The sequence below is a fragment of the Bombyx mori genome, chromosome 5, assembly GCF_030269925.1.
Source record: "Bombyx mori chromosome 5, ASM3026992v2".
Taxonomy (NCBI): Eukaryota; Metazoa; Arthropoda; class Insecta; order Lepidoptera; family Bombycidae; genus Bombyx; species Bombyx mori.
Window position 1 is genome coordinate 723,232 of NC_085111.1, and position 22,900 is coordinate 746,131.

At 38.7% G+C, this 22,900-nt stretch overlaps 3 protein-coding genes across 6 annotated transcripts in view; 2 read left to right on the forward strand and 1 right to left on the reverse strand.

Annotated features, from left to right (window-relative positions):
- The window catches only part of HPO (serine-threonine kinase-like protein), a 32,420-nt gene extending 26,168 nt beyond the window's left edge, over positions 1-6,252 (forward strand). Inside the window, 2 exon segments of one of the 3 annotated variants that reach the window (NM_001123346.1) lie at positions 88-163; positions 1,419-1,577. In NM_001123346.1, the coding sequence (NP_001116818.1) occupies positions 88-163; positions 1,419-1,577 (235 nt within the window). 3 annotated transcript variants of the gene reach the window in all.
- On the reverse strand, positions 6,241-12,592 carry LOC101744364 (uncharacterized). 2 transcript variants are annotated; one of them, XM_038010904.2, is made up of 4 exons: positions 12,392-12,592; positions 10,872-10,962; positions 9,643-9,882; positions 6,241-8,439 (listed from the first exon to the last, which is right to left on the reverse strand). In XM_038010904.2, the coding sequence occupies exons 1-4, from the start codon at positions 12,464-12,466 to the stop codon at positions 8,396-8,398; spliced, it is 450 nt and encodes a 149-aa protein (XP_037866832.1). In that variant the 5' UTR covers positions 12,467-12,592; the 3' UTR covers positions 6,241-8,395. The 2 variants fall into 2 exon arrangements, with proteins under 2 accessions (XP_037866832.1, XP_062524491.1); XM_062668507.1 differs by having other exon boundaries at positions 6,241-9,882; positions 12,392-12,580.
- A 1,546-nt stretch (positions 12,593-14,138) lies between these two features.
- Positions 14,139-15,719, forward strand: LOC105842911 (uncharacterized). The gene has a single exon (XM_012697172.1). It carries the CDS (start codon positions 14,139-14,141, stop codon positions 15,717-15,719), a length of 1,581 nt encoding a protein of 526 aa, XP_012552626.1.
- Positions 15,720-22,900: the final 7,181 nt, after the last annotated feature.

Below are 22,900 nucleotides of genomic sequence, written 5' to 3' on the forward strand. Positions count from 1 at the left end.
TACAATTATCGAAATTACGTATGAAGGTAATTAGAAGCCGCGGGCAGCCGCGGGCTGAAGTGTAACCTAACGTGTTTATCGTTAAAGTGGCGAGAGTGAGGCCAGCGAAGTGGGCGCGGCGGACATCCAGCGCGCGCTGATGGAGGAGGGGAACTTCGAATTCGTAAGTCAACTCCACCTCGTCGCTATACTGCCGCTGCCCCTCTAGCATCGCGTAAGTGCGCGACCTCTGCCCCCCTCCCACTCCCCCTCCCCCTCCCCCTGCCGGCCAGTACGACCCCGACTTCCACATAACATTTTTCTGAACGATTCTGTCATTTATCTGTATTCTGGCCCACAGCACCAGCCGACCGAAGTCAAGTTTTCTAATGAAATATGTACCCGACGGGTGTTTACGAACGACTTTCACCGTACAGCAACCATGTTGTATAGTGCTAAATTAGCAAACATTGTGCGAGCCATTAACGGTGCTTTTAGGTACCACAAGCACCGGTCACCATTCTCGTCGAACCCCTTGCTTTAACCCATAGACCGAATTAACCCACAGATACAGCCCACTGAGTTTCTCGCCGGATCTTCTCAGTGGGTCGCATTTCTGATCCGATGGTAGTTACTGCGAAGCACGGCTCTTGCTAAAGCCAGTGCTAGTAGCAACACACCCGGTTTGAGCTTCGTGAGCTCACCTACATTTTAGGACGAAGCTGAAATAGCCTCTCAAGGCTATCAGCATAAGTAAATAAGATACATATCCAAGTATTATAAACAGTAAATGGGCACCAGAGCCCTGCGGGACCCGAGCTGCCGTCGCACTGAAGCACCGGCTCGAGTTAGCGCGGTAAGATGGGTCCGTGGGCTCGTGCACAAAGAAAGGATAACATTGTGTCTTGGTTGAGAACAAGTTGTCGCGAGGAGAGCGTCCCCTCCGCCGTCAGATCAACTCCCTCAATACAACCACAACTTGTATTCACTGCAGATCGGTACTATACTAGTTACGGTTACGGGGACGTTTGAACCGAAATTAGTACCAAATACCAAAATTACTAAATCGAAAAATATTAGATAATAAAATGCTGATCTTTTACGTACCCAATTTAAAATTTTTTGGTGGTAGGAGGTTTGGTGGTAAAATTTACTGGTGGTAGGATTTTGTGATTCCGTACGGGTAGGTACCACCACTCTGCTTATTTCTGCCGTGAAGCAGTAATGCATTTCGGTTTGAAGGGTGAGGCAACCGTTGTAACTATACTGAGACCTTAGAACTTATATCTCAAGGTGTGTGGCGCGTTTACGCTGTAAATGTCTATGGGCTCCAGTAACTACTACACCAGGTGGTCTGTGAGCTCCTCCACCCATCCAGGCGATTAAAAAAAATGGGAACACGTAAGCCAGAGGATGTGATAAGAGCGACGCCGTTCCAGCTGTGGCAGCTGTCGGAGGCGGAGCTGGAGCAGCGCGTGGCGCGGCTGGACGCGCAGATGGAGCAGGAGATCGAGCTGCTGCGCGCGCGCTACGCTCGCAAGCGACAGCCCATCCTCGACGCCGTCACGCTCAAGCGGAAGCGACAGCAGAACTTCTAGCTCGCACCACCACTCGCAGCACCACCACTCACCAATGCCATCCATGGCTCCAAGCCGGTTTCCGCAACGGCGACCAACATTGTCTGTTCAATAACTTAGAAGCTAATGTCCGTGGTAGCCTATCTTGTTCTTAGACGTGCGCAAAACAGAAGCTACACGTAAGAACACCACCCATAAAGTTGTAAAAAATGGTGGAAGGCGGTATTTATTTTTCAGTCTATTTCTCACCAATGTACTACTGCACTCAACAAACAACTCAACTTCTATAACTTATGTTTCGACTTAATCGCTCTCTATGTTTTGTGAAACATTCGTTCAGTGGACACTATAATGAAATTTAATGACATAAAACGATTGACGTTGTATTCCACGTTAACTTGTCGCCCGAATACCCACTAGTGACGTCACTAGTGCACCCTTATTCTCTCTATTATATAATTTATTTATAATCAAACTGTATATGAAAATTATCCGCCTCCGCATGGTGACCCGTGAGGGAGTCGCCGCACCGCTCAAGTTAACGGGGCCATTAAACTAATGGAGTGCATTTAACTAAAGTTAACTGAGTGTGGTGGTGTCGCGCGACGCTCGCCAGGTGTTGACTAAATTAATTATTGTGCTAATAATAAGGTGCTTTTAACAGCGGAAGTGCCAAATATTATAATATCAATTATTGTTTCTACTGCACGCGGCGCCGCGGGGGGCGGGGGGCGGGGTTAGCGCGACGCGACGAGCAGTAAATGTGAAATTAAAGTGAGCAATATTTCGTTTTATGAGAAGATTCATAATAATTATATTATTCGGGAACGTCGGCGCGATGGAACTACGGTTCTGTCGTTGTCCATATACACACACACAACTTGTATTACTTTGATTTCATAGAAAAAATAGATTTATTTGTTTTATTATATTAAGTTTGTTAGAATTTTAATGCATTTAAAAAGAATTACAGTAATTAACATTTTTGTGTTTCGTTTCGGAATGTTTGTTTGATAAGCCATCGTAGCCAGTGTCACTGTGTTGTTTACTAACCTATGACGTCACGCACTGGTTAAGATGGCTGTTCTATTAACGCGATACCTGTGATCGAAGAATTATATACAATATAGTATTAGAAGACTAACAGAAATGTCTGTGCATTGCTCAGTCACACCCCCCGCGGTCCTCGGGGTCCGACGGGGGTGTCCACGGGCGGTAGTGAGGCAGAGTATATTATTGCATGAGGTCGATGTAGATACATTGTATTATAGTTTAGAGTTATTAGCTAATAAGGATTATACATATGTACGTAATGAAGCGGTGCGGGCGCCGGCCCTCCAAAGATATTCGTCTCAGCGCGCCGGCGCACACTCCTAAAAACTAGATATTGCGGCGCGACCTTAGTGTTCCTACAATGTGCTCACGACTGCTCACCGTGAGTGGCCTGTCAGCAGTGATTGTTTATTATTAACGTGCATTTAAATTAACTGAAACCGATAACAATTGTATGTAAGGCATCTGTTAATTGAATGTTAACGAAGCTTTGACCTCATATGTGAGGCGTGCGATGTCTCACGTTCGTGGAAGCACCGCTCTGTGAAGACTGCGTTAGTGACTAGTGCACCCGGGGCGCGTGTGGCCGTGCGTCGAGGGCGGGGGGACGCGAGGGGCAGGGGGTGGCGCCGGGGAGGGGGGTCTGGCTGTACCCCGCACTATGAGCAGGGCCAATATTAAAAAATCAATCGCAGGAGCCAAGAAGAAATCGTCAAAATGATTTTAAACGATTTCTTCTCGGCTTGAAATTAATGAGAAAATGGAACTTGATAGTACCAATTTTTTTACGTCGAGATAAATGAAATAATGTTTCTCGAAGTAAAAAGAATACTATTTCGATTGATAGTAGTTTGGATATTTCCCTTCAAACCGAATCGCATTATTGCTTCGTGATAGAAATAGTCAGGACGGTAGTATATACTCACCCGCGCGTCCACGGTCGCAATACGGCAAGTAAAACTGGTTCCTTAACTCGTACGATCTCAGTGTAGTATCTCTTCGTCTAAACGTTAGTGTAGTTAATTGTAATGTACAGATGTACAGTGCGGCAGTACACGCCGCGCGCTCGGCGGGACACGTAGCTAGTCGGTTTGGACGTGTGGTGATAGTTTAAGGCTACGTCAAACAGAACGCGTACTTAGCGCTGCGTTTTAACGGCGCGCTCTTTTCATGTCACACAAGTTGACTAGATGAGCCCAACGCTCTTTGACGCAACGTAACACTCCCCATAGTGCCTTTATCGAAACTGCTATAACTGCTATCGAGCAGTATGAAAATTTTAAAGTATTAAAATGTCGAGTGATTTGATTCAGATGCGGCATTGTATAAGCACGGATATTTTTTAACTAATTCTATCAATTTTTCGGGCATTATCCAGTAGTTTAATACATATACAGTCGGACGCTAAAATAATATTTGTAAAAAATTACAACGACTGACGTCAAAGCGTCCTAACGTCGCGACAGAGCGTTGCGTACTTATAGCGCTGGCGTTCTGTCTGGCAGTATGTTACCATAGTAGTACAACACACCTCGGCGTCATACCGCGCCGTCAGTTTAGCGTTCTGACGCGCGCTAAAACGCACATTAAATAAAGGTGACTGAAATAAATTATACTTTTTATTCGGAAGTAGAAAACAAACTAAACCGTCCTTACGCACGGAAAGCTAAGGGACGACTGAAACCATTAAGTAGAATAACTAAATGCGATTACACCTCCCTAAATGCGTTTCTAATTGGCTTCTAAATGATTCAGTCAGTCAGAAACCATCCTTGCTACTGAATTTAGTAGGCTAACTTACTGAATGCTATTACACTTCACTGAATTCAGTCGACTAAATTTAGCCAAGTGTAATAAACCGTTAAGTACGCGTTCTGTTTGACGAAGCCTTTACTAATTTTGTAAAGCAATAAGTACAACGTTTGGTACAAAAATATCTATGAATTATCGAAGTAGAGATGATGTGCTGTTATTATTATTTTGTATCTTCATCATCACATGAGCACTTTAAGATATTGTTTGGGCTTGGGTCCCAGGACGGCGTGCTATAGAGTCGCGTTCTGCATCGACACCCGCACCGCGCTGCTGTCCAGGCACCACACCCTGTAGTGTCCGCGCGGCGCACATCGTTAGGCCTAGATAAAAAAAGGGTTATATTTAATTTTATTTGTACATTTTTAAGAATTCTTTGTAATTCGTTTCTCTTAGTATACGTATACTTGAAAAACTATATTTCGCCTTTAAGTGCCATTAAAATAATATTTTCATACAAAAAATGGATCTAATATGAAATCTAAAAATATTCTTGACGAATCTAAAAATAAGTAATAATAATAATCAAAACAAATGTATTTTAGTGCCATTCAAATGGAAACATTATTTTAGAAGTTCGAAATATTTTTTTACGATTGAAATAAATATTATAAAATGTAGTTTTGTATTCTGCTGCGGCTCTAATTGTACTGGACCGATGCGAACCAAACGTTGGGAGAACGCCGCGGGTCCGCCACGGAGCCCGCCGACCTATACACACGCACACCCACCCACAAACACACTCACAGACGCACACAAACACTCTCTCACTCACACGTACTCACAGACGCACACAAAAACTCACACACAAACACACACACCCACACACACACGCACACACACACACACACACACAAAATGGCTTCGGTGAGAAGATCTTTGAAACTGTTATGTATTGACGTATGTTATATAGTGACGATATTAATTTTATTGATTGTTGCCATCGACCACAACATCGGCGCCGACCAAGGCGATGCCCAAGCGAACAGTATGTGGTAGATGGACTGTTCCTGGGGAATCAATAAAGTCATTTTAGATTCAAAAACAGTATTAATGAACCGACCCGAAGTTCCAAAACGTGTTTCCGATTATAAACTTCGGAAAGGTGCAAGTCTATTTACTGAGAAATAAAACGAATTAGTTGTGCGTGTCGCTCCGGGTGTGCCCCGGGCCGGCCCAAACTGATTTCGTTTCGTCTGTGTAATATGTACAGGGTAAATAAAATATTAATGTATCGAACATTGACTACCGTCATTTTGTATTTTAATTTTATTTTGTCATTTCGGTCTAATCTTCATAAATAAAAGAAAAGTAACATATTTTATATTAGAATACCGGATTTCGTTAATTTAATATACCAAGGACCTGACGTCACGGCACGCAGACTGCCGTGACGTCATTAGTCGCGTCTGCTGGCGCCGCGTAGTTTTCGACACGTGATATATAATTTTTCGTTTTCTAGAATACATCTACGCAAGAATGTTTTCTTTTATTTATTTATAAGATTTACTGTTAACAAAAGTACTCGCGTATTATTGTAACACTAGACTTGTTTATTGCGATTATTATTAATTTAGATTGCGTATAAGATTATATTTAAGATAATAACAATAATAAGCTTGTTCGCGTGATATAAAGAGTGGCCGTCGTTTTGTGATTGTTGTTGAATAGTTTCGGCCTGTGTGTTGCAAGTTTGTTGTTCGCGTACATTGCGTGCTCAGTGCGAGACGCGCAGTGTGCGCCGTCCCGCGCTCAGTGTTGAGGTCGACGGCGTGTGCGTTCTATTTTTGGACAAATGACTCGCAGAATAAAAGATTCATTATAAAATAAATTTGTTTTATTTATTTATTTTATCATAACATTTCAAAATATGAGATCTCACAGTGATTAAAGAAAAAATTAATTATTCGAATAAAATAATTTTGGAAACAATTCCTTAATATTACTCACCTTCATTCTAAATACTACATTTTTAGTACACATCGTTAGGAATACAAATAAACATTAGACAACCTAGGAACTCGCTAGTCACATACTATAACTACATCAGACATTCAAGAGTTGAAACATTAGGTACAACGCTATAACATTAGTAATACTATATACAGTTCCCGCGACGACCGGTTGGCGCTGTAGTTCAACTTCTACTACAAACTCTAATCTAAACGAGAATTACAATTTTGTCTTCACATTTTCTACTATTTTCTTTTAATTACTATATATTTCATAATAAATATATTTTTAAAGAGATTATAATTACATAGTTAAATGATTATTATTATAGTTCAAGAGAGTTTAAAATATTCATTAATTTCGAAATTTAAAACATTAACTTCAGTGTTTGTAACATTGTACAATAGTCGTAGTTTTTAGATAACAGTTTATTGTGTAATTACATTTTCTGTTATTCATTGAACATCAAGGCCCGATCGGATCGACCATCGGAATACTTTAATGCTTAGTAATATTTACATTAACACTAGGAATATGAAATGGCTGCGGCCTACGGTCTATAAATGCAAAAGATTTAACATGTGATATTTTAGATTTTAATCATTGCAAAATTTTTTTTTACCAGTTACATTATTTGTCTTTTAAAGTAAGATAAAATTATATATTAATTTTGTTAATAGTAGTCAAAACATAGGTAAACTATAATTAAACTATGCTCTTTTGACCGTATTTATGAAAAAAATACTGGCGATACCAAATGATTCCGCATACTAACTCAATTTCGAATATTTTAGGAAATTGTACATTTTAATGCGAAAAGACGATATTAGTTTTCATACAAAGTCATAGAAGATGAATTTCATAAAAGTTGTTTCTTAAGCAACCACAGATGATATCGTTTCCAGTATCTTTATTGTCGGGAATGTTGTAGTGACCGTTGGAATGACATAAACGAGAAATGAAACCGTGAAACGTTTTTAAAGAAACAATGAATGAAACGCGTCAAAAAACTTCAATTTATATGAACGCAAGATGACCCCGGGTAGGCACAGAATATTGTTGTCGTTAACCGAATAACTCTTACACTGCATTACTACACGTGGCCATGGACCACAACCTTATTTATGTACTGGAATAAATTAACAGCTTTTTAACGCGGTTACTGTAAAATTCGATAGTTTTTGATTACACACTATAATACTTTGAGGCTTCATTATTATTAAAAATATTTTAAGATTTTGTTTCGTATTTATTTGAGATTCCAACACGTGCGCGCTACGGCTTGGCATGTTCGTTGCCAGCTCGCGCCCGTACTGTTGTTTGACACATACATACACTTACGTAGTAGTAGTAGTAGTAGTAGTGGTACTAGTAGTAGTAATAGCAGTACTAGTAGTACTAGTAGTAGTACGCTCGCGGCCGCGCTACGAAAGCTACTTTAATTCCTCATCGCAGAAAACGTTCCGGAATATTTAGTTTTAAATAAGGACTGGGTTTTAAATGAATTCAATTTGATCTACTAAATTAAACATTGTGATGATATGTAAATACAAACATTTGTAGTTTTCCCTAACAACAATTATATATGTATATTTTTAGCACACAAATATAGATTATATATATGTTTATATTGTGTTATAGTATTTTATATATATTATTGTACGATCGTGTCTCTTGTACAGCCTCTAAGTACATACGATAGAACTACTTAGAACTACAGAACAATTAATATTTATAATAGTTGTAGTAAGAACCGGACACTGAAGCGAACCGAATACCTCATTCTCCGCTGCACATCTCGTAGCTGCCTCACACACGCTCACATTACGTATTCAATTTATATATCTTAATTTACTTCTAGTAAATTCAATCGACTAACAAATTAAATCAATTCATAAAATTTATAAAACATCAATGAAAGTTCTTATAGAACTATTGTATTAGAGGAATGACTGCAGGACTCCTCGGAGTGTGGTGGCGCGGTCGCGGGGCGGGCCGGGGGGCAGCGAGTAGAGGTCCTCCTAATGCCTTAATATCATTTGGCAGTACAGGAAGCTGTCCAGCACTGAAACATTAACGAAATGGTGGTTTTAGGGGTGACTTTCTTACACATTGTATGTAGCTGTTCAAATTATATTAGAATATATCATGAAATTACATGAAGACGGGTGTTTTTATTTATTAGATGAACTCACAGCCTACCTAGTGTTGAGTGGTTACTGGAGACCATAGACATCAACAAAAAGCTGTCACCCACCCTTAGACATGAGTTTCAAGACAATTTTTACAGTACAACGACTGCCCCATTCTTCAAACCGAAACCCATTAGTGCTTCACGACAGAAATAGTTAAGAGTGGTGACCTACCCGTGCGGACTCACAAGACATTTTACCGTCAGTATCTAATTGTGTAATTATAATTTTTGCGGGTTTGATTTTTATTACATAATGTTGTTATTCCTCCACCGTGGAAGTCAATAGCCCGTGGGACTTGAACATCTTTTTTTTCCTACATATGCTGATAGCCTTGAGAGGCTATTTCAGCTTCGCCCTAACATGTAGGTGAGCTCGCGGGGCTCAAACCTGACGACGTTGCTAAACACTGGCCCTAGCAAGAGCCGTGCTTCGCAGAATCTACCACCGGATCGGAAACGCGACCCACTGAGAAGATCCGGTGAAAAACTCAGTGGGCTGTGTCTGTGGGTTAAATCACTCGTCGAACGATGACCGGTGCTTGAGATACCTAAAAGCACCGTTAGTGGCTCGGGAGACTTGAACACCGGCGCACTCGCATCGCTCGATACGAAGGCGCCGGGTCCTGTCCCGCCGCCACGATTTCAAAAGCCAAAGCAAAGGTGAAAATGTAATAACGACATCAGTTGACGTCGGTGCGGGTACACAGCACGCGCGCGGGTCCGTGAGGTCGTTGACCCAAGATCTATTTTGCCTTTTTTAAATAAGAAATCTATCATAACATTTATTTAAAACTCATCAAATCCGTAATAATCAATATCGACACTGTCTCCTCGTCGCTTTCGTGAAGTATTCCTTTACTCCTGGTACAATATCGATTTCGATTATAATACAATTATCTATACGATACAAATATCGATTATAACAGAGCCTGTCATCAGTACATGACGGCAGAGATGACGCGGCACTGCCGTATGTCGTCGACACACTGCTAAAATATATCATTAGAACGTGAGCATTTTTTAAATTGATGACCCTCAGCACGTTGGTCTTCTGTAGGGTAGAGGTGGACTCACGGTACTGCGCGGCGCTGATGAGCAGCTCGTAGGTCTGCACGGGCCCGCGGCCGCGCAGCACCACCTCGCACACGAACACGTACACCACGCGGCTGATCTCGAACATGGAGTCCAGCAGCAGCCACGTGGTGACGTTCCGCCCGGTGTTGTGCGCCGACGGTCGGTTCATGACCACGCAGCTGTTCAGGAACCCTATGCCGCTCGTTAATATCATCAGGCCTGATATCACGTAGTGTATGGCTGGAAATAGAGGATTAATCTATACTAGTATATAAATCTAGTGGTTTTTTTTTATTGCTTGCATGGGTGGACAAGCTCACAGCCTACCTGGTGTTAAGTGGTTACTGGAGCCCATAGACATCCACAACGTAAATGCGCCACCCACCTTGAGATATAAGTTCTAAGGTCTCAAGTATAGTTACAACGGCTGCCCCACCCTTCTAACCGAAACGCATTACTGCTTCACAGCAGAAATAGGCAGAGTGGTGGTACCCACCCGCGCGGACTCACAAGAGGTCCTACTACCAGTAAGTTTTACGGATGTTCCGTTATAACTACTGAACCACGAATCCGATTGACTTGAAATTTGGTATCCATGTAGAAAATACATGTACTTAATGGATAAGCTAATATTTATATGAGTGTTGGACCCCCTAATAATAATGACAATAAATAATAATGCTAATTTTAAATGCCCAGTGAAGCGGGCGAGTACGGCTGGCTAGTTATATTATAAAACGTTTTTCGGACTAACGACTGGGATTGTTACTTCTGCGAAAGCACAGCTGCTATTTAAATGCAGTTGTGACTTCGAGAACTCAAAGTAAAGAGAACCTTTGCGTATTCCAGTGACTTCAGTCACCAGGATTGCTGCGAACTTGTCAGCCTCATCACTTAGATTTGATTGATTGCCAGATACATCTCGCAAGTGCAATTGGGGAATGGTGCATGAAAAGAGAAACTGTAGTTGAGACTGAAAATTTCTAATAAAAGTTGATATGAAGTTAATATTTTATACATTTAGAGATTTTTAGAGATTTTGTCCCCATTTCTTCTGCTTTTATTTAGTTTACTTAAAAACCTGGTCACTGCATGGCTGAAAACATGGAAAATGAATTGCCTATCAACAACCTTTGCATATAGCTTTACATAGTTGCTATGAACACACAACACAGTATGTAAATCTAACAAAGTTTAATTTAACTTATCTTAGACATTTTCTCTCTTACCTAAGTTTCGGTTCTCCATCAGTTCTAAGTAGTATAAATCTGGATTGAGAAGGCGCAGTAGAGCCATCACGAATGCTGTAGCTGATGAGATCTGAAATTTCAAATGTTCATCAGCATCCATGGACATAGGGTCTGTGAGTACATAGAAACCCAAAGCAATTTATGGTCTCAAGTCAGAACAGAAGATATGTCCATTACCTGGTCAAAATTTTTGCTCAACATGTTAAAAGATACAATGTCCAAAGCAATATTAACTAAAAGATAAATACATAGAGGGGAATTTCAATTTGTTCTATACAATCTTCTAATCAATTGTCATAACTATGTTATGTAAATATATTTAAATCACAAGGCAAGCAAGTCATCATGTTTATGTTTACTTTAAATCCTCATTATGTTCTCATAATTATTTGTAATGATAAAAATTTTAAATACAAGTTCACATAATATGATTTTGTTTACAATGTACAGGACCAAACGTTATTTATAAAGAACAATGTTTTATTTCAATCGAATCAAGCAATAGGTTGCACACTAGGCAATAATCATGTAGATTAATAATAATTATAATAATCATAATAACAATAATCATGCTTCTCCAAATACTGATGTATATGAACGACGGCAATACCATGTATCAAGTTTGTTTTTTTATGACAGCAATAAAAAACACCCCTTTGGATGTAAGGTGCTTCTGGTCCAAATTTATAATCGATAACTTTGTTTACATGTATTGTAGAACACATAGCCACTGGGGCCAAAGTGCTTTAGTGGATAATGCGCACTGGATCTATGCAAATAGCATTGTACTATGCAATGGTAGTTGATAATCCTTCTACAGTCTGAACTGAAGACCAGATGAAGGTTGTGAGAATCCACTGGATACAGGCAGTCATTGACGCAAATCTTGGAGAATAGCTCTCCGCCCATACAGCAGTGCAAGCAAGCAGTGGGGTATCTATAGGCTTAAGATGAATGATACATTTAAGTATTATATCGAGGTGATATAATCTTTTTATTTTGTATTTGTCTCATTCATGTTGTTCTGTTTGTTAGCTTTGTATATTTAACAGGACTTAGCCCACTGAAATCATCAAAGTCCGAAAAGAGATTACACCCCTCATTGTTAAAAATGTCAGGAAAGAAAGAGCCTATGAACTATATGAAATGGAAATGCCCAAAGTAAAAAAAAAACAATTCATATAGGTACCTATTCATTAGGGACGATTTACAGCATCATTGCCTTATTTTTGTACAAATTTAGACGGAATACCAGTTTACAGAAATTGTATTAGGAGGATAGTATCAATCTTTATCATTACCAAACCGTTCTATCCACGAAAATATATAATATTTTATATAGGATAATTACAAGCTATAACACGATTCAAATATTAGAAAAATGGCTTGTGCTATTTTCGTTTATTACTCAGACCCATTTCAACTAATAACTTTAGTATACAGTTTTATTTACATTACATTTATGAAGATGACGAAAAATAAATAAAATTTTAACTTACAGAGAACACAGCAGCAACTATTTTTATGTAAACCTTTAAATCTAATGTCGGCATTGTTTTAGACTGGGTGGACATTGAGGTGCTCCAAGTGAAGAAATTACAAGTGACGAAAATATATATTTTCCTTTATTTTGATATATTTAATTTTTGCGGGTAAAATCAATACACAGCATGAATGACAGCAACCACAGATAATACACTTTTTTAAAGGATTTTATGACCTGGTAACTAAGACCTTTAAGTCATGTCTTATTTTAATTTATATTCTTATTTTTATGAAAAATGATATTATGAAGTGAAACCAAATGAAATGAAGATGATTAATTTGAGACATTAATCAACTGGGATGAAATGAAATGAAATGAGATGAGATGATATGGGATGAAATATAATCTCAATAAAGTGGTGTTCAGTTGATTTGTTCAGTGGACTTTTTGGAGGATCACGAAAAGTTACGTCCAAGGGCTTTGTTTCATTTTCCCACATTTGTGCACTTTCACAGATATTAAACAGTTAATAAACCACCGTTATTACACATTTAAACCTGAAGAAATACTAAATAGGCAAAATAAAACAAATCACACAACTTCAATCCTCGCGTTCCCGCCAAAAAGTCCCCGATAATACACTCAATACATACCACAGGCAACGCAATCATTTTTTTATTTTAATTCGGCGATACAACATGCAAAGGGTCTACAGCCTATAGTCTACATATTTTGTAGCAAATGACAAAGCCATGTTTATTGTATAAAAAGTGAGAGGACATGAAAAAAAAATACTTGAAAGTGGAATTAAATCAGATGAGGTAAGATAATACTGTACGTGTTGGATGAGATCTATTGAAGCAACCTATCAGTAAAATGGTGAAAATTTACTGAGAGTTCAATGGACGTTCTAAGAAGTCTTGTTCTACTTTGGTCCCTTGTTAAGTTACGCTGACATAGTCTCTCATAGCTTATATAGGAAAACAAAAGGCTAGTTTGTGTTATTTTCTCAATCTTGAAATATATTAAATAGTTAATAAGCCATTAATAAGCTACATTTATACTAGAAGAAACAGTAAATTAATTAATTCTTTTATTCATTACCGCTTTACAAAACATAAACTTGTTAAGGTTTTTAAAATGCAAAACAAAAAAATGTCCATAATCGGGCTTCCTTCATTAGCGTTTTCACTATTCGCGGATTAAAAAATGCGACCTAATTCCTGCGTTTGCGGTTAAAGATTTCTTTATTCGCGGATCTAATCAATACATCGTTACATACACATAGATAAAAAGGATCCCAATATGTAGATATCCAACCGAACGTCCTTTGTAAACACGCTTTTCCCTATTGACGGCATATTTTTGGAACACATAAGTACCTCGTGAATTTTAATCGCGAATTTTTACTGTACATCCCATAGATCTATCAGTTATCTATTCATTAGAGAGAATTTTCAGGGCTCTGACGGTTTGTCTAAACGTATTCTGTTTGAAAATAACAGATTACAGTTGATGAGTTTCACTAATTAGTTACTTTACTTTTGTGTTTATTGTGACAAAATGTTTATCCCTTTTACGTTTGCTAGTAAGTATTATTACTAATTGTTGTAAGCTTTCGCGTCCATCATAATCGACCGACATTACACCACACTATTAATTAACGAGCTCTTACCATGATTTTAACTGTTTTTTTATTTTTTTATTGCATTTTTTATTTTTTTATTTATTATTATTTCACAACTTCAAATGGCAACACAATGTTTTTCTCCGGTCACGAAACCGAAAGTAAAAACGGCACAGGTATTCTGGTGTCTCGCAAGCTGCGTCATTTTGTCACCGGTTGCAACCCCATAAACGACAGGATTATGACCATACGCATAAACGGTAATCCACTCCCATTAAACATCATCCAAGTCTACGCACCCACAGCCCAGTCGACTAAAGAAGATATTGAAGATTTCTACGGAATCCTACAAACCACCATAGAGAGCATCTCTAAACGTGAGATTCTAATGATTCAAGGAGATTGGAATGCGAAAATAGGGAATACTGAACAGGATGACCACATCCGTCACATACTTGGGAAATATGGACTAGGCACCAGAAATGAAAGGGGTGAAGTGCTCATTGATTTCTGTGTAAGTAACAACCTGACCATAACTAACACCAGTTTTAAACACCACAAACGCAGGTTATACACATGGTCCTCTCCTGGTGACCGTTACCGCAACCAGATAGATTTCATCACAATTGCAAATAGATGGAAATCAGCTGTAACAAACACAAGGACTTTTCCAGGTGCGGATTGTGGCTCTGACCATCAACTGCTAGTGGCAGACATACGAGTACGTCTAAAATCATGCGGAAAGAAAGCAAAGCCTTTAACTAGACTCTCAGTACTGGAATATGATTTCTTCCAAAAACATTCGGAACCAAAACTAGCGGAATTAGCCCCTAAAGTAGCACTTATGAATCCCGAAGAACAATGGCAGCAGTTCAGTCAGAAAATCGTCAGTACACTTAATTCTATGGCCAAAAAACCCATAGACAAAAAGGATTGGATGTCAGAAGAGGTTTGGTCTAATATAAGTTTACGTAAAGAACTTAAACGTGGCGTAAGATCTGAAAAATTCGTGGGAGAGTACTCACAACTCACGAGTACAATTCAAAGACAATGTAGAAGAGATAAAAACAAATTTCTAGAAGACATCTGTACTGAAATCGAACGTCACGCAGTCAAATATCAAACTGCTGATCTCTTCCGTAAGGTCAGGCAAATAACGCGGAAGTTCAAACCATCTTCGCGGGTGATAGAGGACAAAAATGGGAACCCTATACATGAAGTTGCCAAAATAGCTGAGAGATGGAGGGAATATTGTGAGGAACTATATAAGGACCAAATACCCCAACACCAATCTACTCCATCTCTCGAAGTCACGGTAGAAGAGGAACCCTACATACTCCGTTCAGAAATTGAAGCCGCAATCCGGAAGCTAAAAAACAATAAAGCACCAGGACCTGATAGAATAACAGCGGAAGTGTTGAAAGGATTGGGTCCAAATGGCATAATGTGTTTGCATAATTTATGTAGTAAGATATGGCAGACCGGAGATTGGCCATCTGATTGGGTACACTCCTCTATTCTTCCTCTTCACAAAAAAGGTTCGGTACGGAACTGTAATAACTACAGAACCATTGCACTGATATCCCATGCCAGTAAAATCCTGCTTTACATCATCAACGCGAGACTAAGATCTTACCTGGACTGGCAAATACCCCAGGAACAAGCCGGTTTTGTGAAGGGGAGGGGCACCAGAGAGCAAATCCTGAACCTTTGACTTATAGTGGAAAGGTGCTATGAATATAACACTCCTACTTTCATGTGTTTTGTGGATTACCAAAAGGCCTTCGACTGCCTTAAGTGGGAGAGACTGTGGAAAGTTCTTTCCGAGACAGGTGTACCGGACCACCTCGTAATGCTGGTTCGCAAGCTGTATGAGTCAGGATATGGCACTGTGACTGTAGGAGATTTAACATCAGGCCGTTTCAAATTCCATAAGGGTGTTCGCCAAGGATGCGTGATATCTCCCATCCTTTTTAATATCTATGGAGAACACATAATGCGACAAACTTTAGATGGTTGGGAAGGTGGCATAAAGATAGGCGGAGTAAAGATATCGAATCTCAGGTACGCGGACGATACCACCCTCTTCGCTTCATCGGAAAATGAAATGGCGGAGCTACTTCACAAACTGGAAACTGTCAGTATGGAAATGGGGCTTGCTATTAATAAATCCAAGACCAAGCTAATGATTATTGACCGTTTCAAAGCTATCCAACGCAACAATCTCCTACATGACTACGAAACCGTAACCCAGTTCCCATACCTTGGCTCACTGATTACCAACAAAGGAAGTAGCGAACCGGAAATACGGAGACGGACTGGCATGGCAAAATCTGCAATGACCCAACTGAGCAAAATCTGGAGAGACCGTAATATTACCCACCGAACTAAAATACATCTGGTCCGCACCCTTGTCTTCTCCATTGCTCTATATAGTGCAGAGACGTGGACACTCAAAGCCGCAGATAGGCAGAGAATCGACGCTTTTGAGATGTGGTGCTGGCGACGTATGCTACGAATACCATGGACGGCCCGCCGCACCAACATATCTATTCTCAGGCAGTTAAAAATAGAAAAGATTCATCGTCTATCCACAATCTGCCTACAAAGAATATTGCGGTATTTTGGTCATATTGCACGTAGGGATACCAGCAATTTGGAACGCCTTGTGGTGACCGGTAAAATAGAGGGAAAAAGGCCTAGGGGTAGAGGTCCCAAACGATGGTCGGACCAAATAGCGGAGGAACTGGGAATACCTATCAGCGACGCACTCCACCGGGCTGCAGGGCGGGATCGATGGAGACAGTTGGTTGACGAAATCGGACGGAGTCACGATCCTCAGCAGTGAGGAACCGATCGAAGAGAGAAGAGATTGCTTAGGTGGGTAGACGAGCTCACAGCCAATCAGGTGTTAAGTGGTTACCGGAGCCCGTAGACATCTACAATGTAAATGTCGCCACCTACCTTGAGATAGGAGTTCTAAGGTCTCAGTATAGCTACAGCATCTAGCCTACCCTTCAAACCGAAACGCATTACTGCTTCACGGCAGAAATAGGCGGGGTGGTGGTACCTACCCGCACGGACTCACAAGAGGTCCTATCACCAGTAAAAAGGTAAAGTAAAAAGTTGAATACAGTTTTTAATTGATATTTATCTACCACGTTTTGTATCGTAACTGTCACATCCATAAAATACAGTAATACGGTAGTAGTCATGCTTTTTTATATGATTGATGTATTACTGGTGGCTCGGAGGCCTTTTCAGTTTCAGCAGGACAGGAGTGATGTTTTCGTTATGTCTTTATCCTCTGGTAGCTGTTTAGCACAAGGTAAGCGAGTTCGTTTGCCTATCTAGAGTAGTAAAGAAAAACAAAACGTACTTAAAGATTCAGGCTACGTTTAAATTTCAAGAAATTTCATTAATATTATTATACTTCACGTATAGGTACTTTTATAAACTGTAACGGTAGTTACATAACGTCGCTGCGCATGCGAAACCGCGTAAGAGCAGTTTGTAAATACCGCGTAACAGCAAAACGCGCAAAATTCCAATATCGTGCTGGTCGCTTCTAAACTCTCATAGGCATATATTAGACCTCACCTGATTTGAATTATCCAAGGAAAAACACCAGTTTTACTATCAAAACAATACCGCGGAACAGTAGGAGGCATGAAGTTGGAAGCAATTGCGCGTATTTACTACGGTCGTGGGGAAAATGTAACGCAATTTGTGTGTGCTCCCGAAAATAATTATTTTGCCGTGAATAACCACCATGTAAGTTTGTTTTAAATGTCTATTATTTTCCGTTTGTAATGTGCTTATCTTAGAATATTTAAATTACATATAATTATTAAATATACAACGACAAGAACGTGCGAAAAAGGTCGTGGTCAAAGACCGGTCAGGCTTCACAGACTGGCGAAACCCGGGTTAACTCGCAACAAGGTGATGCTGTGTGTGGGGTGAGATTGGAAGGGATTCATTATGGGCCGTTACCACCAGGCAGGACCATCGCTTTTGAAATCTACTGCGAACAACTGATGAGATTAAAACAAGAAGTTGAGAGATAGCGGCCGGAATTAATCAACAGAAGGAGTGTGGTTTTTCATCATGAAATAAATGCTAGACACATCTTTAGCCACTCAGCAAAAATTAAGAGAGCTTGGCTGGAAGGTGTTAATGCATCCGCCGTATTGATGCCTGACCTTGCACTTTCAGATTTCCACCTGTGTCGGTCTCTTCAGAATTCTTTAGGCAGTGTCAGGTTAAGATCACGAGAGGACTGCCAAAACCAATTGTCACGGTATTTGATCAGAAGCCCCAAAATTTCTATAGCAATGGGATTATGTCCCTACCTAAAAGATGGCAAAAAGTTATCGAGCAAAATGGTACCTACATACTGTAGTTAAATGTAAATAAATTATATTAAAAAATGTTGTGAATTTTCTTACAAAATGCTAGAATTTTTTTCCCCAAACTATTATTTAAAAGCGTTTTGCTTGAGGAGAATATTGGATTGTTTCAACCAAAAAAGGATACTTGTGACCAGTGCTGTGCTCACAAAATTGGTAATTTATCAGACGAACAGTATGCTAAACATATTGAACGAAAGGACTTGGCTAAAGCAGAAAACAATTTTGACAAAGAATTAGCCCAAAAAGGAATCATACATGCATTAACAGCAGACCTTCAGGCAATTAAACTATGTTCTTTCCTCAATGCCAGTGCACTTTATTTTGAAACTAATCGCGCCGTACATAACTTTTCTTGTTACAATCTTAGCAATAATTGAGGCACGTGTTACCGGTTCGATGGGACAGCATCCGCCTTAAAAGCCGCTACTTTCGCGTCTTTTTTCGTAGACTACGTAACTAAATTACTGGATAATGATTGAAAGGATGTTATATTTAGAGATGGTTGTACAGCACAAAACAGAAATAATGTTGTATCAAATGCGCTGTTGCACTTGGCTATGGCTAGGAACGTAATAATAACTCAGAAGTACTTGGAGAAAGGTCACTAGCAAATGGAAGTAGATTCAGTCCACTCGGGGATTGAGAGGAAGTTGAAAAATCGGGAAATATTTTACCCTCAAAACACGCCACAATAACAAAGGATCCCAGAAAAGTACCAAGTTCGAAGTAATTACAAAGGGGGCCAGAAAAGTACCAAGTCTGAAGTAATTACACCTGAATATATGTTTTTTAAAGACTTTGGTCTTAAAGATTACCTTATTTATTGAATCTATAAGACCTGGAATGGAAGTCTGAACTCTTATCTCTGTTAATGATCAAATATCAATGATTAAATATTAATGATCTAATAATTATGAATAGGTAATAAATATCCTTTTGTAAACTGATTTCGATAATAAATACGTAATATTTTTGTTAGATTGTACTGTTTCCGATTTGGTTTTTCTAATAATATATACAACCCTTTAATCAATTGTTTCATTTAAAAACCGCGTACCTTTAATAAAAGTCTAATTATTTTGTAATTAGTTAAAACAAAACCGCGTAAGTGACTTTACACAAAATCTAGGCTACCTACGATTAAATTTACGCTATTTTCCATTAAAGAAAGGTGTAAAGAACTAGCTGTGAAGTTCAGTTGGTAATAACAATTGAAATGGCTGAGATATTAAGTTTTTTCTTCCTCCTGTAAAATCATCAAAAAGCAAATACGCGGTCTTTACAAGTTGCTCTTACGCGGATTCGCACGCGCAGCGACGATAAGCTAAAAATGTTACACGATCCTACTTTTAAATTTTTGTGTTTTTAATCGGATTGTGTCAGGATTACAATAATTTATTATGGCTGTCAACAAACATTACAAACGCAGAACATTTATTTCCTCTGTTGGCGCGCAATTAAAAGCCATTAAAAGTGATTTTTACGCTCATCAAAAATCCCGACGGCTGTGACATTTGCATGAAGTCGTAATTAAAACATTTCATTTGATCGCAATCCATTTGTGCTTGCACATGATGTTTAAAATTATTTTTTGAACTGTTGCTATGAAATTATGATTCGACATGATCAAAATATTATTCGAAAATATCATTCTATTTACCTAATAGTATTTATATTTTATAAAATAAAATGGTACGGGCAGTAGAATATAATCGAATGTTGTTCGACAGCTTAAGGGGAAATATTGTTCTAATAACTACGGTAATTGTCAAAGAACCTTATATATATTATGTTTTGAGAATTTGGGAAGTGGTTAAAGTTATTTGGTTTTCTTACAAGGCAGTTGATACTTTTTCCGGCGTTAGAAAAACTATGTTTGCGACTGTTGCCTGCTTAACTGCTACTCCTTTATATTACGTATCCTGTTATCTTCCTTTGCAATCGTGCGTACCTAGTTCAGCTAATCCCTTGACTTCAATGCTGTGAACTGCTTCCAGGACGTGTTGAGAGCCGGCAGGTAGATACTATAGTCTTGTATGTTCATGCTTGCGAAGAAAACGACATTCGCCAGTTTGAAGGATAGTATGTATATTTGATATTAATTATTTTATGTATGTATGCATTTTATGTATGTAAATGGGCAAGTCAAGCGCTGCTCTGGGTTCCAGTAACTCCCCACAACAGCGTCTGAGCAGTGAGTTCGTCGGTCAACTATACAAAAAAATATTTTTTTCACGATTATTACAAAACATAGGCTCATCATTTTTTTCTTTAATATGGAAATGCTTATCAAAGTCCTGTTTGTAGAGAAAAACAAAACCATGAATAAAAACTCTTTGAAATTGGAGCAGCAATTGGCAGTACGGAGGCGCAGGGATGGGGCGCGATTCATTAGGAGCCATTCATCGCGCGACTTCTCGATTTAAATCTAACGATTCCCGATTCAATTTGATTAGATTTACGAATTGTTGCTCGTTGTAAATTTTATTAAATTATCATTTACATATTTCGGTTTATTGTCATTTGATTTATTATTTGGTCGCATCTGGTATGTTTATGGTCCGGTTTTTCGATTTGCGCATGTTGCGGTTTCTTTCAAAAATTGTTTTTAAAGATAAGGATAACTACTGGAAGTAAATAACGTTCTTCAGGTTATTGTCTATTTATTTATTTAATTGTAAAATATATTATCAAGTATCTAGTTATGAAAATAATAGAGATAAAATAGAATAGTGATAAAAATAGAAAAAAAAGGTCCTATCTCTCTTTTCTCTTTCTTCTAACGATGTTGGCAATTGGTCCTCGGTGATGGACAGCGGCTTATAGCAGACCTTAATATCATAGATTTTCTTAAGAGAAGGTGACCACTCACCATCAGGAGGCCGGTATGCTTGTCTCTCTTGGAAGACAATAAAAAATATTTATATCGAAATGTAATTTCTGCCTCTAATATTTTTGACAAGATCAATATCTTTTTATTTGGTTACTGAGTATGATTGCTACCTGAGTGCAATAACAAAACAATATTATTTTCCCGCGGAAACAACACACTTGGACTTAGTAGGGTTATGATCGGACAATGTTCAGTTTCAATTAACTAGGTGCTTGATTAAAATTATCTTTCTAACTTAATTATTTCGAGTGTACCTTACATTTATATTTTCTTTGAACACTTGTTAAGTCATTGGTCAGTGCGATGGTCAATTATTATTCAGTTAAAGGATAACAGTCTTTATCGAGTTGTAATAAGGATGTTTTAGGGTAAGCTATTCATGACTAGCCCTATTTGAGTGGCTAATTGTGAAGCAATAAAACGATATGGTCAACCGTACGCAACAGGGGACAGTTTGATGCAATCTACATTATTAAATAATAATGGTTATCTGTTTGTAACGCTTGTAGTGTTGCCGTGTGATTTTGATTATTGAATGATTTTTTTTATTTTTTTTATGAAGAAATGACACATTGTTTTGTATTTCCTTGGTAAATCAATAGTGAAGCGTATGTCTCAGCAGTAAGGTAAACTTTTGAACGCCCCAGTTTGATTGTCGAAATCTCGATTGAATAGTATAATTATGTAGAATTTATTTACTGGTGGTAGGACCTCTTGTGAGTCTGCGCGGGTGGGTACCACCACCCTGCCTATTTCTGCCGTGAAGCAGTAATGCGTTTCGGTTTGAAGGGTGGGGCAGCCGTTGTAACTATACTTGAGACCTTAGCACTTTAAACTCAAGGTGGGAGACGCATTTATGTTGTAGATGTAATAACTACACTGGGCATCTTACATAGAGGCACTAGATGATTCTGATTAAAAATAAATAAATAAAGTATCAAATATGTTCATGCCCCGTATGTTATTCAGAGTCATACACTCCGGGCGTCCACCGCAGATATGTCAATATACTACGAATAATAAGCGATCTTATTCATATTGTATTCAAAATGTTTGCTAATATAACTCATGTGTGCTCAATGGTGCGAGCGGACACTATAACAGCGAATGTCAATAATGTGTATGCATAAACGGACGACTATTTACGACTTTATTTCAATGTTGCTTTTTTAAGGAATAATACCCACTAAAAAGGTAATTTGCCTTTTCCTTGGTAGCAAAATTTTATGGTGGATTAGTTAATTTTATGGTATGGTATTTTATTTAATGGTATGGTTTTAAATGCTTAATATTAAATGATGTATACTGGGTGTTAGGAGCCCGCTTCCGAAAACGAAGACAGACGATAGTACTAATGACACCTTTGATGATGGGACGGAAAAAAAATCGATCCTGATTAACAAAAAAAATAAAACATATTTTTAAAACGTTTTATTAGTATTGTTTACGCTCCATCTGGTCAGAACAGCTAAATGAAACGATAGTTTCATAAAAAATACATAACTTTATTTTATTTTTTAAACCAGGAATGAAACACAAAATCAAAAACAGCTGATGCTCGGATCAACGAACGCACGGACGCGGCGT

What these genes read in the sequence shown, in the direction of transcription:
- LOC101744364 (XM_062668507.1), bottom strand. Translation starts at nt 12,466, where the DNA reads ATGTCCACCCAGTCTAAAACAATGCCGACATTAGATTTAAAGGTTTAC. An exon ending in TAGTTGCTGCTGTGTTCTCT is followed by an intron (nt 10,963 to 12,391) that starts GTAAGTTAAAAT and finishes TTGAAATTTCAG; the next exon opens with ATCTCATCAGCTACAGCATT. An exon ending in GATGGAGAACCGAAACTTAG is followed by an intron (nt 9,883 to 10,871) that starts GTAAGAGAGAAA and finishes CTCTATTTCCAG; the next exon opens with CCATACACTACGTGATATCA.
- LOC105842911 (XM_012697172.1), top strand. Translation starts at nt 14,139, where the DNA reads ATGTTTTTCTCCGGTCACGAAACCGAAAGTAAAAACGGCACAGGTATT.